The 24,075-nt window shown below is 42.4% G+C and overlaps 1 protein-coding gene and 1 long non-coding RNA gene across 3 annotated transcripts in view; one reads left to right on the forward strand and one right to left on the reverse strand.

Annotated features, from left to right (window-relative positions):
* Positions 1-24,075, reverse strand: part of mtss1lb (MTSS I-BAR domain containing 2b) — a 74,942-nt gene that overhangs the window by 12,862 nt on the left and 38,005 nt on the right. Inside the window, exons 4-11 of one of the 2 annotated variants that reach the window (XM_041941686.1) lie at positions 19,065-19,149; positions 18,177-18,268; positions 17,884-17,958; positions 13,500-13,657; positions 3,261-3,368; positions 3,068-3,165; positions 1,607-1,754; positions 1,235-1,309 (exon numbers count right to left, since the gene is read on the reverse strand). In XM_041941686.1, coding sequence (XP_041797620.1) covers positions 1,235-1,309; positions 1,607-1,754; positions 3,068-3,165; positions 3,261-3,368; positions 13,500-13,657; positions 17,884-17,958; positions 18,177-18,268; positions 19,065-19,149 — 839 coding nt within the window. Of the gene's footprint in view, positions 1-1,234; positions 1,310-1,606; positions 1,890-3,067; positions 3,166-3,260; positions 3,369-13,499; positions 13,658-17,883; positions 17,959-18,176; positions 18,269-19,064; positions 19,150-24,075 lie in introns of both variants that reach the window. The other variant, XM_041941597.1, reaches the window with a different exon arrangement.
* On the forward strand, positions 10,564-15,343 carry LOC121609953. Its single transcript, XR_006007026.1, has 4 exons — positions 10,564-10,622; positions 11,403-11,492; positions 11,734-11,948; positions 12,164-15,343. It is a non-coding gene; the product is annotated as an uncharacterized LOC121609953 (long non-coding RNA).

The following is a 24,075-nucleotide window of genomic DNA, read 5'->3' on the forward strand; positions in this document are numbered from 1 at the left end:
ATTGCAGCTGAACTGTTTGTGACACTACGCCTCTCCTACCACTGCAGAGATCACAACACAACAGAACAAACCAGCAGGTGAGGAAAATATTCCCATTATGCTTAGGAAGGAACCACTTTGCATTATGTGCCTACCAAAAAAGTCCTTTGTGTCCAATTCCGGCAATAAAATAGCTTTCATCTGGAAAGCATGGAAATATATTAATAAAAAAAAATCCTCATGTCTGAGGTGCATTTTTACTCATTGTTCTCTCATAAAGTTAGTCGATGGTGTTTGATTTGATGTTACTGAACCACCAGAAAGCATTCTCAGCTTGAAGCCCATTAGCACCCAGAGAGCTACTCTGTGTTCTGTTGCAGGTTAGCTTTTCCATCCAACAGTCAAAGTTTCCCACTGGTTTCAAAAATCCATTAAACACTTACAATACAACTCCTGCTACCTTGGTGCATGTAACGTATCATTTTAAACAGCATGTATTGTGTAATTCTGTTCTATAATGACTTTGTGCCACTTAATTGCTCATTTTTTTTACCAGAAATTAAGTTTTGTTTTTGCTCATCTCTGCCACCACAAAACAGCATTGGAAAAAATCAATGAAAAAAAAATGCAATATGTTGCTTGAATGGATTTATGAAACCACTACAGACTTTTTGGGTATATGAGCAAACTTGCTGCAGAACAGATGACAGTGTCTTCAGACCATGGCATATAATATCAGATGGTTGAAACTTTCTATGGACACTGAAGGATGGTGATGATAAAAACAAAACTGGCATTAACCTTTAGGTGACAAAGTGGGCCTGCAACAGAGCCCGATCATCACCAGTAACTAATCATTTTACCATAACCCAAATCAAATTATTTTCTCTCTGAACTTGTTGCTTTATAACATCAGTATCTTAGACTGGCCAGGCTGGTAAATATGGGAAGGCTGTGTACAGTTTACTGGACTTTTAGATATGAAAGTCTCACGCTTATCTCCCTCTGTTGCTGATGTGGTTCATGAAATTCCCTTATGGATTTTTAAATCCATGTACAACAATTTAAGAATGTTTGTTTATCTACTGGCTTCTGTTACGCAGTAAACGGCTCTGATTATAAAGACTGAATGATAATTAAATGTACCCGTTCTTTTCCATTTCTGCCTCACTTGAATTGCTTTTAACTTTTCATTTAGTTTGAGTGCTATGCTGATGAGGACTCCATACTGCCCATTATGAATGAGAGTACTTACAGTGGTTGGGGAGCTGCATTCACTGACTGACTGGCATGTTTCTGAGGCCTCTGACGACGCTGAGCTGGATGACTTCTGCAGCAGAAAAACAGAGGAAAAGCTGTATTTACCGGTTTGCCAGAGAGTCCATATGTTTATGCTAGCATTGTCTGTGTGTGTGTGCATGAGGCTTAAATATCCACATTGTTTCCAAAAGCATGTTAAAAATGCTAGTGAAGTGAGATAATTCTGTTAATTTTCAAAGTAAATCAATTAGGAAAATCAAATGTTGACTTATACTAATTCAGTGGCACGGCAGGATACCAAAGTTTTAAGGCTCATTACCAGAATACCAAGTGTATGTATTTCAGTTTGTGCGTCAGGCAATTGTACCTGGCTAGTGATGTCTGAGGGCATGGGCGAGGGGGGCTTGGAATAGATGTTTGCATCCTGGGACACAAAGCCCGAATCGTGGGAGGAGACGCTGCTGAGGCGGTGGGCGGCGATGCCCCCCGGTGGAGGAGGCTGGTGCGGCAGGCTGCTGCGGTAGCGATAGGAGGAGGAGGATGATGAGGTGGGTGAGTGGGGCTGGGAGCCCCCACCACTTCCACCAATACCACCACTACCGCCTCCCCCTGACGAACGGGAGGCACTACTGTGGGCACTGTTGACGCTGCTGCAGGAGGGTGGAAGGGAAAGGTGCAGAGGAGCAGGGGGAGGGTGGAGTGACAGAAGGGTGAGGAGCGTGAGGGGAGGATGAAGGTGATGGTTGCCAATGTGGAGTAAGGAGGCGGAGAGAGCATGATGACAGGGATGTGTCAAAGTGATGGTTCAATATAGGGAGAGGAAGGTGAAAGAAAATCGGTGAGATATGAGGGGTTGGTTTTGGCGAAATGGCAAATAGATGATTGGATGATGCATTGGAGGATTTTGTGATTGGTTTACGTGATGGGATGAAGTTCAGGAGTCGTTGAGCAAGTCATTGGGTTATCAGGTTAGTGGAAAAACGCGATGCGATGACGCATTTAGGTCACACACCAGTCACAGTTAAAGCAGAGACCCCGAGATGAAAGGAAACCAGGTAACCAAAATGCCCCGCAGGAGAGAAAGAGGGCAAAACCACGTGAGTGCACACAAACAAGACCGAAAAAATAAAACACAGACAAGATGGAGACAAGTACAGAGAGTGATGGTTGTGGTGAGGGAAAACGGGGGAGAGGCAAGGGCAGGAGGGGGAGGAGGGGGTAGACAGAGCGCGTGTAAGCTTATGAGGATCTAAGGAACACACACACACACACAATAAACACTACAGGCGAAAGGCTGCAAACTTGCATGCTGTAGAGCTTCGCCTGGAGGGTGACGACTACTACATGCACACACTGACAGAGACTGATTCACACACTTACACCAAGAGATTATCTTTTTTCAGACAAAGAACTCCAGGAATCCATTTTCAGTTTACGGTCTGCTTCTTGTGGGATTCATTCTGCTTTTCAAAGTCTCTGAATCTGAGTGCTGTATGCATTTACAGGTAAAGAAAGCAGAGCTTGTGCATACTCTGATGATATCTCCCACTTGTGCCAAAATTCAAAATCATCTTTCGTTTCGAAGAAAATCCACACTTCTGCAGAGGGTTTCTCTGTCTGAAGGCTGTGGCTCATTTGTTTGGAGATTCCACTGAAACGAGGATGACTGGACAAGCAGTAGTGATGGACGGACACGCAGGCAGACAGACTGACAGTCACAGTGAAACATTAACATCAGAGAAGGCTCCTCTTTCCGATACTCAGACACTTTATAAGGCAAAGTGCTGGTTATGTCTGCGTGTACATGTGTGTGTTTGAGTGTGAGTACCTGCACATGCTGCTCTTGCGGGAGCCAGAGCTGCTTGGAGATGAAGGAGGGGTCTGATAGGACCAGCTGTAATCTGACCCCTTCAGATCCTTAATCACCTGACATAGAGAGAGAAGGAGATCGAGCTTTAGAGGTTTGCTTATTATTTGTCTCTTTCTTTCAAGGTGTTCTGCATGTTGCGGGTGTGGTTCACCTGTTCACTAGCTGGGGGCAGTTTGTGAGGATCGGTTGTCAGCACAGTGAGGTCATCGATGATGGCCTGGAGGTGGGTGATCTCTCCCAGCATGGCGATTTCTCCATTCTGAAAAAAAAACAAGACAGAAACAAGGACTGTTATTTCCTGCGAACCTCCGTCTCTCAAGCAGATCACAACCGAGGAGGATGACGTGCATGCAACAAACGAGACATCAAGTAGCTGGGATGTGCAGGTCAAGAGATTGAATCTTAAAATCTCAAAATGACATTAAAAAACTGTTATTTTCCGTCATCAGAGAAGGGCAGTTTTGCCATTGTGTATGTAAGGGATTATGTATAGTGAGCAGGTTCCTATGGAGAAACAACCCCAGATGGAATGACATAGAAGCCTGATGCGAAGTGGAGGGCTTCCATTCATCCTGAAGGGATGAACAGATACATTATCCCGTTTGGAACATGGCTTATGAGAAAAGCATTCAATAATATGACACAAAATAGTGATTAAAACATAAACATTAAAAGTAATGTCCGGAAAATGCTCCATATGTTGCCCCTCAAATCAGCTGGCAATTTGTTTTTGGGCTTGGTCCATTAATGGATTGCCACTTTAGTCTATGACTGTTAGGAATTCCTGAGCAGGTGGTCGTCTGTCGGGAAATAAACACCGCTGAATTTTGGCAATTGACCAATCAGAATTGAGTATTTAAGAGTGCCGTGTTCTAAATGTAGAGAACCATTCGCCCTCATGTTGACGTTGATTTATCATCCAAGCTGCTTTTTGTTGTACGCTACACGGATTCGTGTGTGATTGTGAATCAACATCAACGTTAAGCCCAGCGCTATGTGACAGAAAAAAGAGAAAAATGTTAAATTATATCAGTAACACATAGTCAAACCAGATCTTACTTGACAAATATTATAAACTTTTCAGTGCAGACAATATTTTGCTTAGTATTGAAAAACTTCAGTGAACCTCATTTTTAACCACAAAGATCAACATAAGCCAAGGATTTGCTTGAAGTTAATTTTTAGATCAAATTATATGAAACAATATAAAATTTTCAATGATGTAAAATTCTGGACTCAATAATACATGAAAAATGTTAAATTAAATCAGTAACACATAGCCTGATATGGTTGCTGTCAGTGTTACCACCATGTTCGTGACCCTTCACATTCTGTGACCTGATTTGGGAATTCAGCCTTATTACAACTGTAAACATTAAACATTGTAAGCTACCAGGTTACACCGGATGTTGTTGGCTGCTATTTAACACGGTAACCTCACAGTTTTTAGACAGGGTCACACATTTTGGCAGCTGTGACCTCAGAACTCCTCCACGTAATTTTCAGCCATAATCAGTGGGGAAATTTAATTAAGTAGATCTAATTAGGCACTGTAGTTGAGAACCGTGTTGAGTTACTTGTACTAGTATTTTTTTTGATTGACTGATTGAAAAAAAACATGTAAAAAACAAAGACAGAGCAAACAGACAAAAAGTGATAAAAAATAAAGAAGAAAGAAGAAAAAAAATGTCACTTTCTTCAGTTCATGCTGATCTCAGATTACATGAGCGAAAGGGAGTAGGAAGAAGTGTAAACTTATTAAACCCTACCCCTAAAGTATCTCTATATCTACACCCTCTATCTGTACCTTTACATGATCATTTATTTTACATTTTCCAAATATCATGATTTTTGTTTTACTTAAATTTAGCGATAACTTATTTTTAACAAACCATGACTTAATTTTACTCAATTCTGAAGTGATCAGGTTGAAAAGTTGCTGTAAGTCCTCACCAGTTACTAAAATATTTGTGTCATCAGCAAATAGTATAAATTTCAACAGATCAGACACTTTACATACATCATTGATGTACATCATGAATAGTTTTGGTCCCAGTACTGACCCCTGGGGGACACCACACACAATATCCAAACACACAGAGTAATGATCTCCCATCTTCACAAATTGTTTCCTGTTCTCCAAAGAGCTTCTCACCCAGTTTAGCACAATTCCTCTGATTCCATACTGTTCCAGTTTATTGATTAACATGGTTTATGGTATCAAATGCTTTTTTTAAATCAATGAAAACTCCAACTGTGAGTTTTTTACTGTCTATGGAATTTGTAATTTCTTCAATGAGTTCAGTTAATGCTAGGGATGTTGACCGGTTAGTTTAAACGGTGTCAGATTATTTTCTATTAAAACCTCATTATCACTGTGATATGTGGCTGGAACAGGAATTTTGTCTGCCAGGTCTGGTCCTACATTTACCAAAAACTCATTAAACTTGTTCACCACCAAATCCATGTCATCAATATTGATATTATTTTAATAAAATAATTAGGGTAATTAATCTGTTGTGGTCCATTTCTAATAATGTTGTTCAGAATATTCCAAATACCTTTTATATTATTTTTATTGCTTTCTAATATTTTATTATAGTAATCCCTTTTACATTTTCTCAAAATGTGAGTTAACTTGTTTTTATATTTCTTGTACTTCGCTTCCTGCCTCAGGCTGCACAGTGGCTCAGTGGCTGCCTCACAGCTAGAAGACCCCTGGTTCAATCCCGCCTGGGATCTTTCTGTGTGGAGTTTGCATGTTCGCCCTGTGCAGAGTGGGTTTTCACCGGGTTCTCCGGCTTCCTCCCACAGTCCAAAAACATGCTGAGATTAATTGATAACTCTAAATTGTCTGTAGGTGTGAATGAGTGGTGTGCTTGGTTGTCTGTCTATATGTGTAGCCCTGTGGTAGGCTGGCGACCTGCCCAGGGTGTCCCCTGCCTTCGCCCGAGAGACGGCTGGGATAGGCTCCAGCCCCCCCCGTGACCCTGCAAAGGATTCAGCGGTGTATAGATAATGAATGGATGGATGGCTTTCTGCCTCTTTGGTTCTATATTTTATAAATTCTCTATATAGTGTATGTTTCTTTTTACATGCATTTTGTAGTGCCTTTGTGATCCATTGATTGTCACCATATTTTTGTTTTCTGCTATATTGTTTAATTGGACAGTTTTTATCATATAACAACTTAAAAGTACTCAAGAAACTATCATATGCCTTATTTATATCCTTCTCTTTGTAAATTGGTTCCCAGTCATATGATTGTAACTCATTATTTAGTTTATCCATAGATTCCTCTGTTCTGATTTGTCTGTAATATTTTATGCTGTCCCTGTTGCTATATTTGTAGTTATTGTTGTAAGTTGTAAAATAAACTGGGAGGTGGTCACTGATATCATTTACTAATAATCCGCTCACTTGTTCTCAATGACATTAGTGAATATATTGTCACTTAATGTAGCACAATGGGAAGTAATCCTGCTGGGTCTGGTTATTTTCGGAAATAAGTTAAAACTGTACATTGTATTGATGAATATTTCTGTCTTTTGATGTTTGTTTTGGTTCAGCAAGTCAATGTTGAAATCACCACAGATGAACATTACTTTTTGATTTGCTTTTGTCAGATATTCCTCCATCCATTCCTTAAATAAATCAAGATTAGTACCTGGCGTTCTGTACATGGCGTTCTCACAATGACATTTTTGTTTTCTCCATTAATATTTCTATTGTAACACATTCAAGTAAGTTATCCACCACTGTTGACATGTTTTCCACCATCCTGAATTTAAAATTCCTGTCATTTTCAACGTCAGTGATGTTCAGTGTATTGAAAAGTATTTAGCTGTAGATCATCGTGGTCCGTAATATTTTGTAATAAATTATTGACTCCAGTATGTGTGTAAGTTGTTCCTGTTGACATAAGGAGTGGCTAGCATCTGCATACTTGGTTGATGATTACATGTGTCTAGGTTGTTTTGGCGTGCTGCTGCGTGGATGAGTAATTAGTTTGTCATGTCGTATGTCGTATTTCACTTGATACTTCTACTTCAGATGGTAATATTGTACATTTTAGTCTGTTACATTTATTTGAAATCTTTAGTTACTGCTTCATTTGCAGATAATGATTTTAAATATGATACATGTGAACAATTTAGAAAACAGAATAGAAGTCAATCAAGTTGAAATTGGCTCCACCACAACCAGCTTCAACCAGATATTAAAATGCTTCCTATGTGTGAATGCATCAGAAATACGATACATATGATCAATATGCATTTCATATCGCATTCAAAGCGGCTGCTCTGCCCCTCTGTGTGTACTTTCACTCTTGATACTAAAGCACTGCTATTACTGATAATAATATTTTTGATAATAAAGTGATATTTTGAATGCTGGAATTGTAACAGAGTAGTTTTTCAGACTGGCATTGCTTCTTTTACTCAAGTAAAGTGTATGAGTAGTTCATCCACGACTTCCTCTAACACATGTTATTGTCAGCTATCTCACCTCGGTGGTTTTTGCTAAAACTTAACGTCACAGCTTTCCCTCCTTGGAAAGACACTGTAAGGTCCTATCTGACCTGACCCCAGATGATAGTGTAACTTTTATGAGAGCAGAAGAAATACTTATAATCAATTTGGGATTTTAAATTGTCAAAGAAGCTGCATGGTGGTTCGGTGGTTAGCAGCGTCGCCTAATAGCTAGAAGATCCCCCGTTTGATTCCACCTGGGAACTTTCTGTGTGGAGATTGCATGTTCTCCCTGTGCAGTGTGGGTTTTCACCGGGTTCTCCGGCTTCCTCCCGGAGAACCCGGTTAATTGATAATTCTAAATTGTCTGTTGGTGTGCATGGTTGTCTGTCTATATGTGTAGCCCTGTGGTAGGCTGGCGACCTGCCCAGGGTGTCCTGCCTTATATAGAAATACAGGCCTATAGAATGAAGGCTCTGCAGCATAAAAAGTTTGATTCTTGAAGGTCCGTGATGCAATAATGTGTGTGTAAAAATGAATACAGCTGCCTGAAAGAAGTGAATTACCAGCCCTTAACAATATAACAAAATAATATTTACAAGGAATTGCAAATACACCTTTTTTTTTTTTTTACCTTTTATCCAACACTGTCACTTTCATGCTGTGTTTAATGTTGGAAATATAGAATTCAATACAGAGAAACTGAGAAATATCTAAATAAATTCAGATTTACAGAAAATTTATTTTTAAGTGTTTGTTGTTATTTTTATTATGTAATTGTTGTATTTGGGGGAGTGTTTTTTTTGGGGGGGGTGGGGAGAATTTTTTGGGGAATGTTTTATTGGGGGGAAGCAGGGGTGGGCAGGTGGTAGTTGGGGATGGGAATTTGGAATTTGGTTGGAAGGTCAGCTTGGAGGATGAGTGGGGGGGCAAATGGTCCCCCAGTTCATTTGAAGAACCGGAGGAATCTTTTTCTCAGAGAGAGCTTTTTGGGCTTTTTGTCTGCCGTTTTCATTTGCTCCTCTAGGTTGCCAATCCTGCTCATCACAGCATCCAATGCTGCCTCTCGGGCGGTCACCTCCTCCTCTGTGGTGTGTTCGATGTCACTCATGGCCTCCAGGAAATGGGACATCTTCTGACACTGCAGCTGTTGGCTTTCCAGCTCACTCTGTGTCTGGGTCATTTTAGCCATCAGCCTGTTGTTCTCCTCTATCAGCTGGGCCAGACGCATGTCTTGTTCTTTCTGGCTCTCTTTTTGCCTCTGAAGAGCTTCCTCCAGCTGCTGTACTTTGGAGACAGCCTCAGCTTCAGTGGCCTTCTTCTCCTCAAGCTGAAGCTCCAGGTCCTCGATTTTCTTGACCATGTTCTGCTCAGCCTCATCCTGGAGAGCCTTGTCTGTTTGGAGCGTCTTCTTTAACTGCTCCACCTCAGCTGCCAAAGCCTCATTCTGCCTCTTGAGCTCAGTGGTCTGCTCCGTCTCTCTGATGGCGAGCTGCTGGTGCTGGGGCTCAGGGACGGGAATCGTGGCCTGCTGGGGGGAATCCTCAGCCACATCACAGGCCTTGGCCTGCGTTCCCTGCAACTGCTGCTCAAGAGCTGCGCCATCCTCTTCCTCCTTCTTGATATTGATCTCCTCCATGACTCTGGTACTGGGCTGCTGGTGCTGGGGCTCAGGGACAGGAATCGTGGCCTGCTGCGAGGAATCCTCAGCCACATCACAGGCCTTGGCCTGCGTTCCCTGCAACTGCTGCACCAGAGCTGTGACATCCTCTTCCTCCTTCTTGGTGTTGATCTCCTCCATGACTATGGGACTGGGCTGCTGTTGCTGGGGCTCAGGGACGGGAATCGTGGCCTGCTGGGAGGAATCCTCAGCCACATCACAGGCCTTGGCCTGCGTTCCCTGCAACTGCTGCTCCAGAGCTGCGATATCCTCTCCCTTCTTCAGGATGTAAATCTTCTTCATGACTCGGGTACTGGGCTGCTGGTGCTGGGGCTCAGGGACGTGAATCGTGCCCTGCTTGGGGGAATCCTTAACCCAGTCACAGCTCTTGACCATGTCAACATGCTGTGGTTTGGCAGGTGCACGCTGGGGGGGGGTTTGGCCTGGTGGTGTCCAAAGCGTTTTCCTCTGGACTGGGCCCCTTGTGAATTCAGTGGCCTCACGAGGCCGCTGTGTGGCACCTGAACGTGTGACCACTTGCTGTGGTTCACGATCAGGTCTAGCAGGCTGCTGTGTAGCTCTTGAGGGTGTAGCTCTCATCTTTGGTGCACCTGAGGGTGTAGCACACCTCTGTGGAACATCCTCAGGTTGCTTTTGATGATTGCCATACCTGGGCCCTGGGCCAGACTGCTCCCTGTTAAAGTTCCCCCTCCCTGCCTTGCCCGTTTTGGTGAGGTGGGTTTTATCCCCTCTCTCTGCCTCACCGGTCGGGGTCTTGACAGACTGCTGATGTTTCACAGTCTGTTGATGATTTTGCCAAGATATAGCAGCGCTGTTCTGTCTGCGGATCTCAGCAACCCTTTCAATCCAGGCATCTGAATTGAAGGGTATAAAGTTGATCTTCTCCATGTTCTTGCCTTTCATTTGCTTTCTCTCACTGGTTTGCTCCATTGGGAAAATTTGTCGTTCGCTGTTCACTCTGTAAAAACCTGTTTTGCAATTGTGACTGCTCTGACTGAGAGTGAGAGGGTAGTCATACTCTATAGATAAGGTAAACTCCTGGAAATGTGACGTCAGGAACCAGATGTGCCTTGATGTGTGACGATGGTCGTTACTATGGAAACCACAGAAGCGATTTTGGAGGGTGGTAAATATAATCTATGCAAAACGTATAAAATTTACTTTATTGTAGTCTTTCAAGGAATTATAAAGTAATGGGTAAATTTTACACACACTACGTATTCGTTAACAGTAAAAACTATCACACGGAAAGCCGTGAGTCCTGTGCTCCAAACTGCGCATGCGTCAGACGGCGTGTTTGCGCGAGCGGGACAGGAAGTCTTCCTCTCACTCCGGCTGCTGTCGAACCGCAGAAGTAAAGGTGAGGTATTTACATGGGGCTATTGCTGTGTATAGTGCGAATGCAAATGGTAATTAATGAAAGGATGAAATATTCCACTTCGCTTGAATTCGGCGTGAGTCTGTAAGCTAACGCTAGCAAAGCAAGTTTGCTGCTGACTTGTTGCTACATGTTAGCACCAGCTGCGACATCAGAATCATTTCTGTGGAAAACTCACACGCGTTTCAATCCTGGAACATCATCGGTGACGTTTTGAACAAAATAAGCCAGTAAGGCTGTTGTGTCAGTCGGCAGCCTGTGGCCTAGGTACTGTGTTATAAGTCAAGCACTCGTAAAACAGTGTCCAGACGTGATACGCACGTTTATTGCTCACAGAAATGCTACATAACGTCCGTAAAGCGAAGCCCACTGGCATCGATCAAGCAGCATTCATTGTTCATGAACAAGCAAATACTTGGTAACAGCACGGCACCTATGCTGCTGTATTGTCATATTCATTAGTCCCTGTAGTTTGTGCTTTTTGCCTTGTTTTTTCTGATGCTTTCAGTTACTGCGGACACAGTCGTGTTATCTCCCAATAAATAAAACAGTAGACACAAGACATTTGGCCACAATACAGAGCATGGCTGTGCTGTCAAATATGGCAATAAGAAAGTCACCTTCAGGGCACAAGGCAGTAACAGTAATGAGCAGTAAGCTTGTTAGTGTAAGCCCATCCTCGTCCTCTAGTTCTGAACAGCAAATGTTACAAGTTACTAATGTGTGTTTTATATTCTCCATGATAATGTTGTGTTTCATCAGAATGGCCCAGCGACCTCAACACCCAGCAGGTGTGAAGAAGCACCACCTGACTGCCATGTTCAGCATCATCGCTTCATTTTCACTCGACCAGTGAGTATTTTAAAGATTGTTCTAGCTTGATTTACACAACTCATAATTCTCAAGCAGACATTAAGATCATGTCCACTAGCTAACAGCAATGTGATGTAAGTTTGAGGTAACTAAACCACTGTAGGCTAAATCTTTAAATTATACATTTCTTGTATGTATAATTTGATGAATAGAAGGGAACTGCTGAAGTGTCTACGCTGTCAAAGTCAACAAAGCTTATGACTACATCCCCTCTCTCCAGGCCCACGTGGTCTCCTCGAGGCTGGCTGCAGATTCAGAGCTGCCTCTCCAAAGCCTCTGTGACCAGATGACACGAGCAGACCGGTCCTTGTCCCATTGTGTCAGCACCAACGGAGGAGCTTCTACAGATGAAGTCAGGAGAGGTCTGGGTCGGTACATATAGTATACAGATAGTCAGGTGTGGCATCACAGAGTGAAGATGGGAAGACCACACAGGTTAGTTTTAGTTCAACTTATTCTGTTTCATTCACAACATTAAATCAAGGAGAAACTGATTCATTTCAACATGATGTATTTTTTCTATTTGGTATGGATTTATTGGCATGGTCAAGAAATGAGATAGTCAAACCACTTGCTGTAGAATATGAGGTCCTTGTGCATAAAAAAAACTGTTCCTGATCCCCCTCTCTGTCTCCCTATTGCTCTACCAGATCCGTCCCCAGGTGACTTCAGCCATGCCCAGTTCAGCTGGACGTCATCATACTTCTGCCACCTCTCATACTGTCCTCTCCAGGTCTTCCCTCGTCTTCGTCCTGGCTGTGGTTGCAGTTTGGTGGCCGATGGTCGTCTCTGTGCTGCTGTGGCCCCAAGGTGCCATATTTTACCCTTCACTACAACACATCAAGTTGTACTTTATGGAACATGTATTATTGAGTCCAGAATTTTACATCATTGAAAATTTTATATTGTTTCATATAATTTGATCTAAAACTTCAAGCAAATCTTGGCTTATGTTGATCTTTGTGGTTAAAAATTAGGTTTACTGAAGTTTTCAATATTGAGCAAAATATTGTCTGCACTGAAAAGTTTATGATATTTGTCAAGTAAGTTCTGGTTTGACTATGTGTTACTGATATAATTTAACATTTTTCCCTTATTTCTGTCACTATAGCACTGGGCTTAACGTTGATGTTGATTCTCAATCACATACTTATCCACGTAGTGCACAACAAAAAGCAGCTTGGATGATACTCTTCAACATCAACATGAGGGCGAATGGTTCTCTACATTTAGAAAACAAAAGGATGTCAGTTTGTTTTCATTTCACACATGTAAAGACTAATACAAAGCAGCTGGAACAGGTTCATTGTACTGAACATCAATCAAGATTTCTCCCTAATTTTGCTTGTACTGTATTGCTCAGCCCTATATACGTCTTCTTCTTACTCATTTGTGTTTATTGGGATCTGTTGTTACCTTGGTAATAAGTATTCTTACTCGGGTTCGTATTCCACGAGGAATGATTAACGTATTCTAATTAATAACATAGTATTCTTGTCAGTCTACTTTTCTCATGGATTTAATAGACGTGTACAGGTATAACCGTTTCACTTTTTACTGATGAAAACCTGCTGATAGTTATAACACCGGTGACTATTTCTATTATCACGACTGTCATTTTCAGAGTGCGCCCTAAACACAGCACAGTACTCCTGCCTTCATTCACAATTTTACTTTGATTAGTCATGAGGGAGTGCTTTTATGCTTTTATACCAGAGAGGGAGAGCTTGCTTTTTTCATGACTGACTCAAAACTGCATGAATCCTTTCTTACTGGTCAGGTTTGGCTTTGTCCACAGCGAAGGTTTCACTGCAGGTTTGGGCCACACTGTTTGCATCACCCAATAAGCAGAGGACAGCCAGTTTGTCTGTGTTTCCACAGCAGACAAACAGTGCCTCATCAGGGTCTCCACAGAAAGTGCTTTCCCCCCTGTCCACCCATCTTTCCCTCCACCCTGTCACAACCCCTCCATCTCCATCTCCTCACCACAACGGGCTGAAGGAAGCCGATGAAGGTGCAGAAGCGACCCCTCTCCTCCACGAGGGCCCGGCGCACTGCCTGTTTCTCCGTCTCCTCCATCAGCAGGCACATGTCGGTCACATCCTGCATGGCACTGTCCAGCTGAGGCTGCAGGTCCCCTCGCCCTGGGGTGGGGATGGTACAGTGGTGGTGAGAGAAAAAAAATATTTGTCAGAGGAGGGTGAGATAGGCAGCTCAAGGAGAGGAAAATGGTAGAGAGGTATGAAGGAAAGAACAGAGGTTTTCACCAGAGGGGGTCGATGACAAGGAAGTAGGAAATAAAAATGGAGGTGCAGATAGTGTAAGTGCTGTGGGATGTCTCTCCACCAGCATCTGCTTCCTATAATGCACTGCTCCATCAAACCACTGGAAAATGGCACATTATGAAACATGGACTGAGTGACACAAAGTAAGCAGCAACACCTTGTTTGATGTTTTGGCTCTGTTTTAATTTTCATACAGAATCTATACTGTAAGTGCATCATGCTAAGTTTAGATTTTAGATCATTATATTGGACAGACAGCAGCCACACTAATGACAGAATATTTACTAATAATTTTACTTGTATGCAGCAGAAACAAGCTGTGAGCACATTCCGCTTAGGTGAACTTGCTAGCAAACTGTTGCACATCTAGTTGAGACACCGCAACATTAGCATTCATGTTCATGTGCACCTGCAAATGTAAATCCAATATTCACTAGCTTTTAGCTCTGTTTTAGACACCACCAACATCTGAGGGAAATATCTGGCTCTTTAGCTGCTAAATGTTCCACTACATTCACCAGCTAGTCGCTAACTTTGTCTGTTGGCTGTTTGGTGCTGGACAGGGAGAGTACAGTGGGTTTTAGAGCACTTTGCACTTTAAAAAAAGCTTTAATAAAGTGTGATGATTGCTTTTGTCTCGGCATAGGCTGAAATTCAAATGCAAGACAGTTCAGTCTTGTGGACACTTTTTGTGCTCGCTGTATCACAGCTGCCACTTTTTGTGGAGACACCCAGTCTTGCTGAAGACGTTCAGTTTTCTGTGGTCTTTCATTGTGTCACCTTAGACTTGGGTTAAATGTATACATAAAAAGTTGATCACAGTATGTGAGCGTATGCAATTTTCCCTCTCTATCACTGTGTCAGACCCCACCCAATGTAATGGCAGTACAGAGCCAAAGCACAAATAATGTGTTTCTGTCTTAAAACTTGCTGTGATCGCACAGCAGTCGCTCGATGGCATCAGGTAAGACAGAAGTATTGAATAGAAAATCTGAATCCTATCTCCTGTTAACAAAAAAAAAAAAAAAAAACATGAAATGCATGAATGGAAAGTAAGACATGAAATAACTCTTTGTAGTGTTACAGCATGCAAAACAGTGTGCGGAGATGTCTGCAGGAACAGAGATAGAATGACAGACAGAACCAGAGAGGAGGGGCAGCATGAGAGCAGAAAGCCTGCTGTGAGACTACAAAGCTAATAGTAGCAGCTACCGAAGTCATGCAGGAGTCAAGGAGGAAGAACTTAAATTACATCATGCAGTGTCTCCAACTTCTCAAACAGCTATAGAATACATAATAAAACTACAGAAGCTGAAAAACCTGAAGTGAAGCATCTTTAGGAACTGCAGTGTTGCAACTAGTTCTCTAAGAAGTCACAGTAGCTCCCTTCATACACAGTGTATTTTTGGATGGAGGAAAAACAACGTAATCTTAGAAAGATTATCTATTTCACGACCTCCTCCAGTGCTTAGAGCACGACACAAAACAAAACTAGGTTTTCAGAAACGTTTTTGTACATTTTAATAAAGGTGTAATGTTGGCAGTTTGAAAGTAGAGCAAGCTCCAGGTTCAACATGTGGCAGTTAGTTTGTGGTAATATAAATCATTGCAAATGAATTTGTTAACGATGAATGAATGTACCAGAAAAGCATATTTAACCCTTAAATGTCAAATTAATATAACTGACAAACATTTCCACACATCTCGTTCTAGACCCAAGTAAGACACATTGAGCTACAAATTAATATAACCTTGCTTGTCCATTTTGCAGAACATGGTATCTTTATTTTCCCTTATTTTATTTTCACAATTTATTGATTCCAAAAAATATTTTCAAAATCATTCTACACATGAAACACATATTTTATGTATTAAGCCTTTTTGCACTGTGCTACGTGCGCTGGGCTAATGTAAGCACAAATCACCAACACTGTCTTGTGGTCACTGCACACTGTCTGCAGTTCTGCAGCCAAACTCCCTGCTACAATTGCCATACTCATGTTCAAATCATACTTCTGAAAGCTCCTTATCATGTAGCACAATAATATACTCCTCATTATGAGTTGCTGTCATTAAAGAGTCCAGTATCAAACATAGCACTGCTCTGCAGTGAACACCTCCGCTGTGGTATGCTAACAAAACGTCAAAGACGTTTTGTTAGCATACCACAGCGGAGGTGTTCACTGCAGAGCAGTGCTATGTTTGATACTGGACTCTTGTCTACATCAATAAAAATGAGGCCAAGCAGGAAAACAGTATTACCTGCTGTTATCTGCTACCTTCCTACATACATATGTTGGGTCTCTATAGACGCTACAAACTAATAAAACAATTATTTTCAGCAGTTTTGACCCTTAAGTACCAGAGATTGTTAAAAACAAATATTTGGAGGACTAGAAGGGACTCAAGGGTTTAACTGAATAAAACTGAAGGCATTAGACAGGGTCTGACGTGGTTCTGGGGTCTCTGAAGATCACATGTTTTTAATGGCTAAACTAATATAGTAGGGGAATTAAGGCAACACATGTACTGTTACTTGATCTCAAGGCCCCTGTCTTGCTTTTGTTGTTCTGGTTTATATTGTGCTTATGTGGTTGATTTCATAAAATAAATGTTTGCTTAGTTAAGTTACCACAAACTAATAACTACAAATTACAGTAATGCATGAGCAGGAAGTGCGGAAACTGGGACCCCCTGGTAGGTTAATCCTGTCATGATTACAAGGTTCCCTCTGTTGCCCTGAAGTCAACTTTCATGACTGTTGCAAAACAATTGCTAAACATAACCACTGAGTAATATGTTGGATAAATTGAGTCCTGGTGGGTTTTAGCTTCCACCACATACATGCTTTCATGGAAATCTGCAGGAGAAGGTTGGGAATGTGAGTAAAGAAGGAGGTGATGCGGCAGAGCTGTAGCGAGCAATAGGCTGATACTTACCCTGCATCTCTATTACAGAGGGGACAAACACCACAGGGGGGGGAGAGACAGAGAGACGGCAGCAGTGAGAAGGGGAGACAGCAAAAAGGAAGCAAAATAAGGCAAGAGAAAGGGGGGTAGAGAGAGAGAAAGAGGGGGGAGAGAGCAGAAATAGCAGAACTCATTGTTAAGGTTAGTACAAGGAAGCCATCACAAGACAGCCACAGTGCCACAGGTTAGAGCAAAATAACACTGCTGCAACCAAAAACTGAATCCAGAAATAATAACACCACCAAGCATCAGCACTGACAAGGCTAACCACACACCTGCAAACATGAGAGCAAAGGACACCACACTGCTTCGCTGTCGGATTCACCAAATGTTGTATCATCATTATTGTTTTTCACTGTTAATAATGTTGCTTGGTTTAGTCACTTAACTGTGTGTATGTGTTCAATTGGATTTATTACAAATCTTTTACACGAAACAGTAGCAATTCAAAAGCATATGACATGAACTGAGTTCCAGTCACACAGTTGCTTTGCAGTTGAAAAAACATATACAAACAAAAAATGTACTTCTTGCGTTTATGTTTTCATCTGCCCGGCAACTGAGTGGAAGCTGTTCCAGAAAGAAAGCACTAATTATTGGTTGCTGCATCACCGAGTGAAGTGTTTCAGGACGAATGAGAAATGATCTGCAGAACATTTCAGCACCACTAGATGGTGATATAAACCTACAGTTCTTTCAGCTCAGACTGTATAAAGTCTGTGGCTCTTGACCTCAGTCACACAGTGTTCTGTTTCTGTGCTGGCATTGTTTAATCACTGTACTTTGAGTCTGCTTTGTAATGCTTTCATCATGTATCCCAATCAGATACAAACATAAATCAACATCTGTGCTGGCCCAGGGAGCATTGTTGTTGGTGTTGATTTACTATTCACTGGCACTACTAGCAACAGTGGTGAGATCATGGCCATAACAAAGGCAAAAATGACCTGAATGTATCCACAGCTACAGCACATGAGCCACACAGAAACACCACTGGTACTAGTAGAACGGACGGCATCTGAGTGACCTTGCAAAATGTCATTTGACCTCCACCATGTGACCTTCTGTCAAACATGAGGGGAGCCTGTGCTCCAATGTTAGACTGTAGACTGTTACCTTTACGAGCCTTCTTCTGAAGTTTCATGGTGTCAGATGACTTCTTCTTGATCTCGTGCCGTGACCTCTTGTACTCTTAAAACAGGACGAACAGAGACGCTTTAGTAGCAGGAATGTAAAGCTCTCTGTGTGAACTCGTATCCTTTTGCCTTTCCAATATTAACCCAAATTGAAACGCTTGCTATGTAACAAAGAGCTAACTAATACAGACTTCACACTGATCAATACTCATGATTCGAGTCAGCGTCCGTAACAGATACATTTATGGGGCGAGAAGTTTATTAGCATCAGACCTTTGGCATGGTCCTTATCCAGCTGGTTGGCTGTCTTCTTCCAGTCCTCAATCTTGTCCTGGAGAGGAGTGATCAGACTCTCCATCAAAGCACTGTAGGAGAGACAAATTAACAGGAAGGTACACGAATTAAGAGATAAGCCAATAACTGCTGCTTTGTTTCACTTAAAATCAGTCTGATCTGGACTAGTACAACCATTGCCTGGTGTCTTGACGAACAACTGACTTAGCATAAACAGTAGCGACCCCCATATTCCAACCGCCAAGCCCCACTGAAAATGAGACGCTACAGTATATTTCTGGAATGAGATCATGATATAAATTCCCTCCACGTGTCGTTCCACTTCATAATTTGAGTATCTGGAACGCTGCCCCCTTCCAAATCCACACGTACAGTAAATGTAGGCTTATTGGAACATGTGCATAGACGCACAATAGCTTTCAGACTGACTCAGGCTTCAAAGGGACTCCTGTCATTACCCTGGTCATAGATCATCATCATCACCATCATCATCACCATCAATGTAATAGCTTTTTGCTGTGGAAAAGTCATTAGAGAGTATGGTGAATGGAGGAAAAGGCAAACAATGGTTGAAAACAGACTCTTGGTGAGGTTTCCAGAGTGGTCTGTGTTGCGTGCCAATGGTTGTATTCATTTACAGTCATTTAAGGATGTAGAGACGGAGCAATGCTCCTAATGGAAGCCATCCAGCTGACAAGAAAACCTCACCAAGCATATGTCCCATCATAACCCTAGAAACAAGGTCAGCTTCAGATGAAAACAGACGTGGTTTGGCTTCTGAAAAACCATGATGGGCGACAGTCTAAGGTTAAAAGAGGAAGGACGGGAAGCGAAGGGAATGAGCTCAAGGCAGGACACGTATCTTACTTGGTGAACTGGCGAAGTTTGGCCTCAATGCTGCGGTGCCTCATGCACATCCTGGTCAGAGCTGAACCGATGTCTCTGGTTGCCCCTGGAAACACAGAACAGCCACATTCATATGATGAAGCACAAAGACTGACATACACGTACAAGTGCTCCCAAAGAGTCTCATCGCACCCAGGAGGCCCTTTTCTGTTCCACAGAAACCACACGAAGCCGTGGTGAATATTTACATTCCAGCTATTAGTGTGCTGTGTAAAGTAAATGCTGGTAAAAGCATTGTACCACGCTGTCGTATCCTTTAACATTCAGCCAGTATTTACACAAGGCACTGATCTGCCTCTCGTGGCTTTCCCGCACACACCCGCTTCGCCCAAATAAAGTAGTGTCTCGTGAGTGTGTGTTTGTGCGAGAGGCAGAGACCCAGTTTCGTGAGCTGCTAACCTGCAACTGTAAACATCAGTCTATTTTAAGGCAGAGTAGGTCCATGTGGAAAAAGCTGACCCCTGAGTTACCGTCAGTCAAACTGATGGCAGACACTGCTAACTTCCAAACAAGGTGCTAAGAGCTGCTGCAGCCGCCGCCGCCGCCGTACAGGTGGAGGGCCAACAAGAAAACATGATTATAGCTCCACTCTCGTGCTTTGTACTTAAAGACTTTCCAGGAAAGGTGAGGCTTATGCAGTATACGGTGCCGAGAGAATGCCATAATCACTGCTGCCACAGCAATGCACACACTGGAAAATTCAGATTAAACAGCAGCCAAATGGGATTTCCTCGAGAGACACTGTTTATCATAAGGGCTTAGACAGGCTTACACAGGGAAACGCAGGAAGAGTGCAGAGGGAGGAAGGGCGTTATTCCAAAATGTTATGTACCAGATTAATATTTCCATCCAAAACTGAAAAACCCAGTGTTTAAATGGGGAAGGGCTTGGTAGCGTCTCCGAAACGATACGATTCACAAATTCAAAATGATGAGGATGTAAGTTTTTCAGTACAGTGACCACACTGTTAAGGAAAGCTGCCAGCGTTCTCTCATATACTCTCTAGTTTTCTTCCAGTATTAAAATAGCAAAGCTGGACTTTTTTTCACTTTCAGATTTTTTCAATTACATTCATATTTTTGGACAGAACTCACCCCAATTTCACCCCATAACACACTCACACACAACAGATCTGTAGCAAGGCTTTCTACCATTTTACCACAGACTGAAGTATCTCAACAACTACATCATTACTATGAGCATGTCAGCATGCTGTGATTTGCACTTCGCTGCCTATGTACAGCCTCACAGACACTCGCATGGCTGTGACTCTTTGTCTTGATCTCCTCTGGACAGACGTGTCAGTCCACTGCAACCATATTCATGGCATGAGAACAGGAAGTGGGAAATCTAAGTGACATAATGTCATGGGACACTGTTTTAAAACTTTCAAATTCTCTGCTTTTACCACTGTGGCCACTGTGGTGTGGTCAAGGGAAAGATCATAGTCGAGGCAAATGAACGATGGTTGAGGTGAGGGTTCGGTTAGGGTAAGGCAGCTATGACACTTGGTTCGGGTTTGGGAAAGATCAAGTTATGGCTCATAAAAAGGCAAATGTTGATTTTACATCTATGACAGAAAGAAAACTTCCTTCATAGAGTCAGACACAATCCATTTCCACAACCTCCACACCTTTACTGTCTGCCCTGATACATAAGACACACTACTGCCTGCAGTAGCACTGAGCATGGTTGTTTTCCTGGAGACACTGGGCTGAGGAAAGAGCTGTTTTGAATGCATAAATGAATTGTTTATGTTTCTTATGCCATTCAAGGATAGCACTTTGCCTGATTTTCATTTCACATTTGAACATCAACTAATATGAAGCACACACATGCACAGGTAGTTCAGGGTGGCAGAGAGTTCATATGGATGAAACTGCTTTATCTCTGACAGCAGATTTCATGAAGCTCAGCTCCAGTGTGGGATTTCTTCTGGCTCTAATTTAAAACTGAATGTCCTCATGCTGCCCTGGTCTGAACATCCTGGAATGCCTTGCTCATGAGCCCCTCCATGGTGATTAGTTCTCCTGATTAGCCAGCCTGCAGATTTAAACCAGCAACCCTCCGGTTAAAACAATCACAAGGCACATATTCACATATGCTACCACATACCCATACATTCACAAATGCCCAACGACACACACACACACAAACACACACACACACACGCTTACACTGTGTGTTATTCACATCCAGAGAGAAGTGCTCCATTCATAATTAACAAATTCCTCCCTCACGCCTCCTGTTCTACCCGGCAACCATTCATTAAAGGAGAGCCACCCTCCCCCAAACACGCACATTCACACACACACACACTCGCACACACACGCGCGCACACACACACGCACTTCAGAAGCAGCATTTTGAACTGTGCTGACAGTGTGATCCAATCCCCAAATCAATAAGTGGATCTTGAAACTGAGAGAGTGAAGCAAAGTCACATGACTGACAAAGAGAGAGTGTGTGATATTTTGTATGCAAGGAAAAGTACGACTGGGAAAGCAATGAGAGAGGAAGAGATGGAGGAAAGATGAGAGAGAGTGAAGACGAGAGGGGTCGCCTTACACATTTTAATGAGCTCACTGCTGGCGAGAGAACCATGGGACTGGAGTTACAGCCAAGTGTGTGTGTGTGTGTGTGTTTGATCTCGACATTTATGATGGTCCTCTTCCTGTTTGTCTGTTATTACCATGCCTCTCAGACTCCATAGGAGATCAACAACTACATGGGGGAGGCGCAGAACACACAGTGCTCACATCTGGAATACAGCTACTGTGTGTGAGTGTGTGTGTGTGCGTGTGTGTTTGTGTGTGTGTGTGTGTGTGCGTGCATGCGTGTGTTTCTTGCAAAATTACCAAAAAAAGTAGAAGTGTATTTTTAATGTTGATTCAGTACTATCTCATGTGTATGGGGGCTGTTTCTTTGTTGGGTTTGAAGCATCTCTTAAAAAATAAAAGAGGTGAGAGGTTCTGTGGTAGTCAAAAAATCTTCAGTTCCAACAACAGTAAAACTATAAGACTTTGCTGTGTTCTCATCATAAACATGGGTTGTACTCAAAGACTAGTGCAGTGTAGTGCAGTGACAGAGAAAAATCTGTCAAAAATATGTGTGCCCACAGCTTTTTTCCTTTACCTGTAAATGAATGGCTTACCCAAAGGAATACACAACAAATTATATAAAAAATTTACAATATTCAGTGGACACATGATGTATACTCAGGTAAACTGATTTGGGTCTGGTGTTCAAGTAAGCTGGTTTCATATTTTACTGTCCCGGCCTCTGCCAGGTTCTCTGAATTCTGAAATGTATCTGAAGAAAACAACATCTACAGTGTATATGTATATTGTTTACAGTGTGTTTTATTTAGTATCCCACAAAAAGCAAAGACATAGCAAAACAAACACTCAAACAGCCGTAAAACCTTGCATTTCAAACTGCTCCCCCTTTCAGTCTGTTTCCAATGAGAAATGCATGTGAGAGTCAAGTTCAAGGCAAAAGGGCAGAAATTACGGACTTGTATATATTGCAGGGTTTTTTTACTTCAGTGTGCCAGTATGTCTGTCTGTCCTGCAGACAGAAGGAGGAACTCCCTCCTGGGAAGTATGACTTTATTTCCTTCCTCTCCCCCTCACTCACTCTCCCTTTCCTGCTTTTGATCTTCTTCCTGTCTGTAAAGCTCCCTGTGAAATTACATGTGTGTGTGTTTGTCAGAGGGACCCACCCAGACAAGGTACTGAATACTTGCATTGTACTGTACTTTCACAGATACAGTATAATTACGGATTTTGTGTCATTTCTACAATGAATCTCATCCATCATGAAAAATGTGAAGCCAAAATCCAGTGTTGGATTATAAAATGCTATGTATTAGTTATACTATCTGCAACAAACAGGCTCCTTTATGTTAGTTCAGCATCGGCTTTAGTCAAACCAAAAGAAGTACATCAATAATACTGCTGCAGATAGGGGAGTACCAATCATAGCACACCTGATAGTTGCAAAATTAGAGCAAACTGGATGGAAATGTAAAAATGATATATGAAGACTGGTGTGTATGCAGGGTAATAACTATTGTGTAAATTCTAAACATTATGTTGTATATTAATATGCTAAATGACACATTTTCTGGTTAAAATCAAGAACAGATTTGACCAAGTTTCACGGACCAGAAAGTGTTAGTCTGCTCAGTGAACGGCAAACTAGCTATTTGTCTTCGTCACCTAGCAACTGACTTCCAGGGTGGCCAGCTCTCACGCTTCTGGCGTGTGACACACGCTTTCACCTTCAGTCTCACGCTCTCACGCTGGCCAAACAATTCTCCCACCAAAAGACTGCGACAGCAACAGAGATGAACAGGCGAATGCATTATGGTCAGAGTCTTTCTGGTATAGCAATGGTGACGCCAAGCAAACATTGGTTATGTACTGTAACCCCAGATTCCATGAGTACAGGCTCTTGAATTTCTCTCTGATAGGTGCACGGTGCTCTTGTTGTCTTGACCATCGACTGCAGCCATGTTAACTTGACAGGTATGCAGCGGTTTAATTTCAGGAATTTGTCAGTTGTTACTCAGAGTTAGGGTTAGTGGCCGGGAACAAATCTCATTCCTCCAAGCTGAAGTCAAAAGTTGGCATACCTGACTTAACTGACAGGTTTGTTATGGTAGGACAGCACTGTTGCTAAGGTGAGAATCAGAATGTTTGTTGCTAAGGTCAAATTGTCTGCTCCTACGGAAACCACTGTCTGAACTGCACTGCAAGAGAGAGAGAGAGAGACTGAAGGACAGAGAGGGACTACCACACACACACAAGCACAATCACACACACACATATACGCTCACTCAAACACATACATACATACAGTAACCTCACTGTGAAAACCGGAAGAGGGCTTAGAGCAGAGGGAGTGGGAACAGGAACAGATAAACCAACACTCACACACACACACACACACACAAACACACACATCA

Source organism: Chelmon rostratus, chromosome 1, assembly GCF_017976325.1.
Source record: "Chelmon rostratus isolate fCheRos1 chromosome 1, fCheRos1.pri, whole genome shotgun sequence".
Taxonomy (NCBI): domain Eukaryota; kingdom Metazoa; phylum Chordata; class Actinopteri; order Chaetodontiformes; family Chaetodontidae; genus Chelmon; species Chelmon rostratus.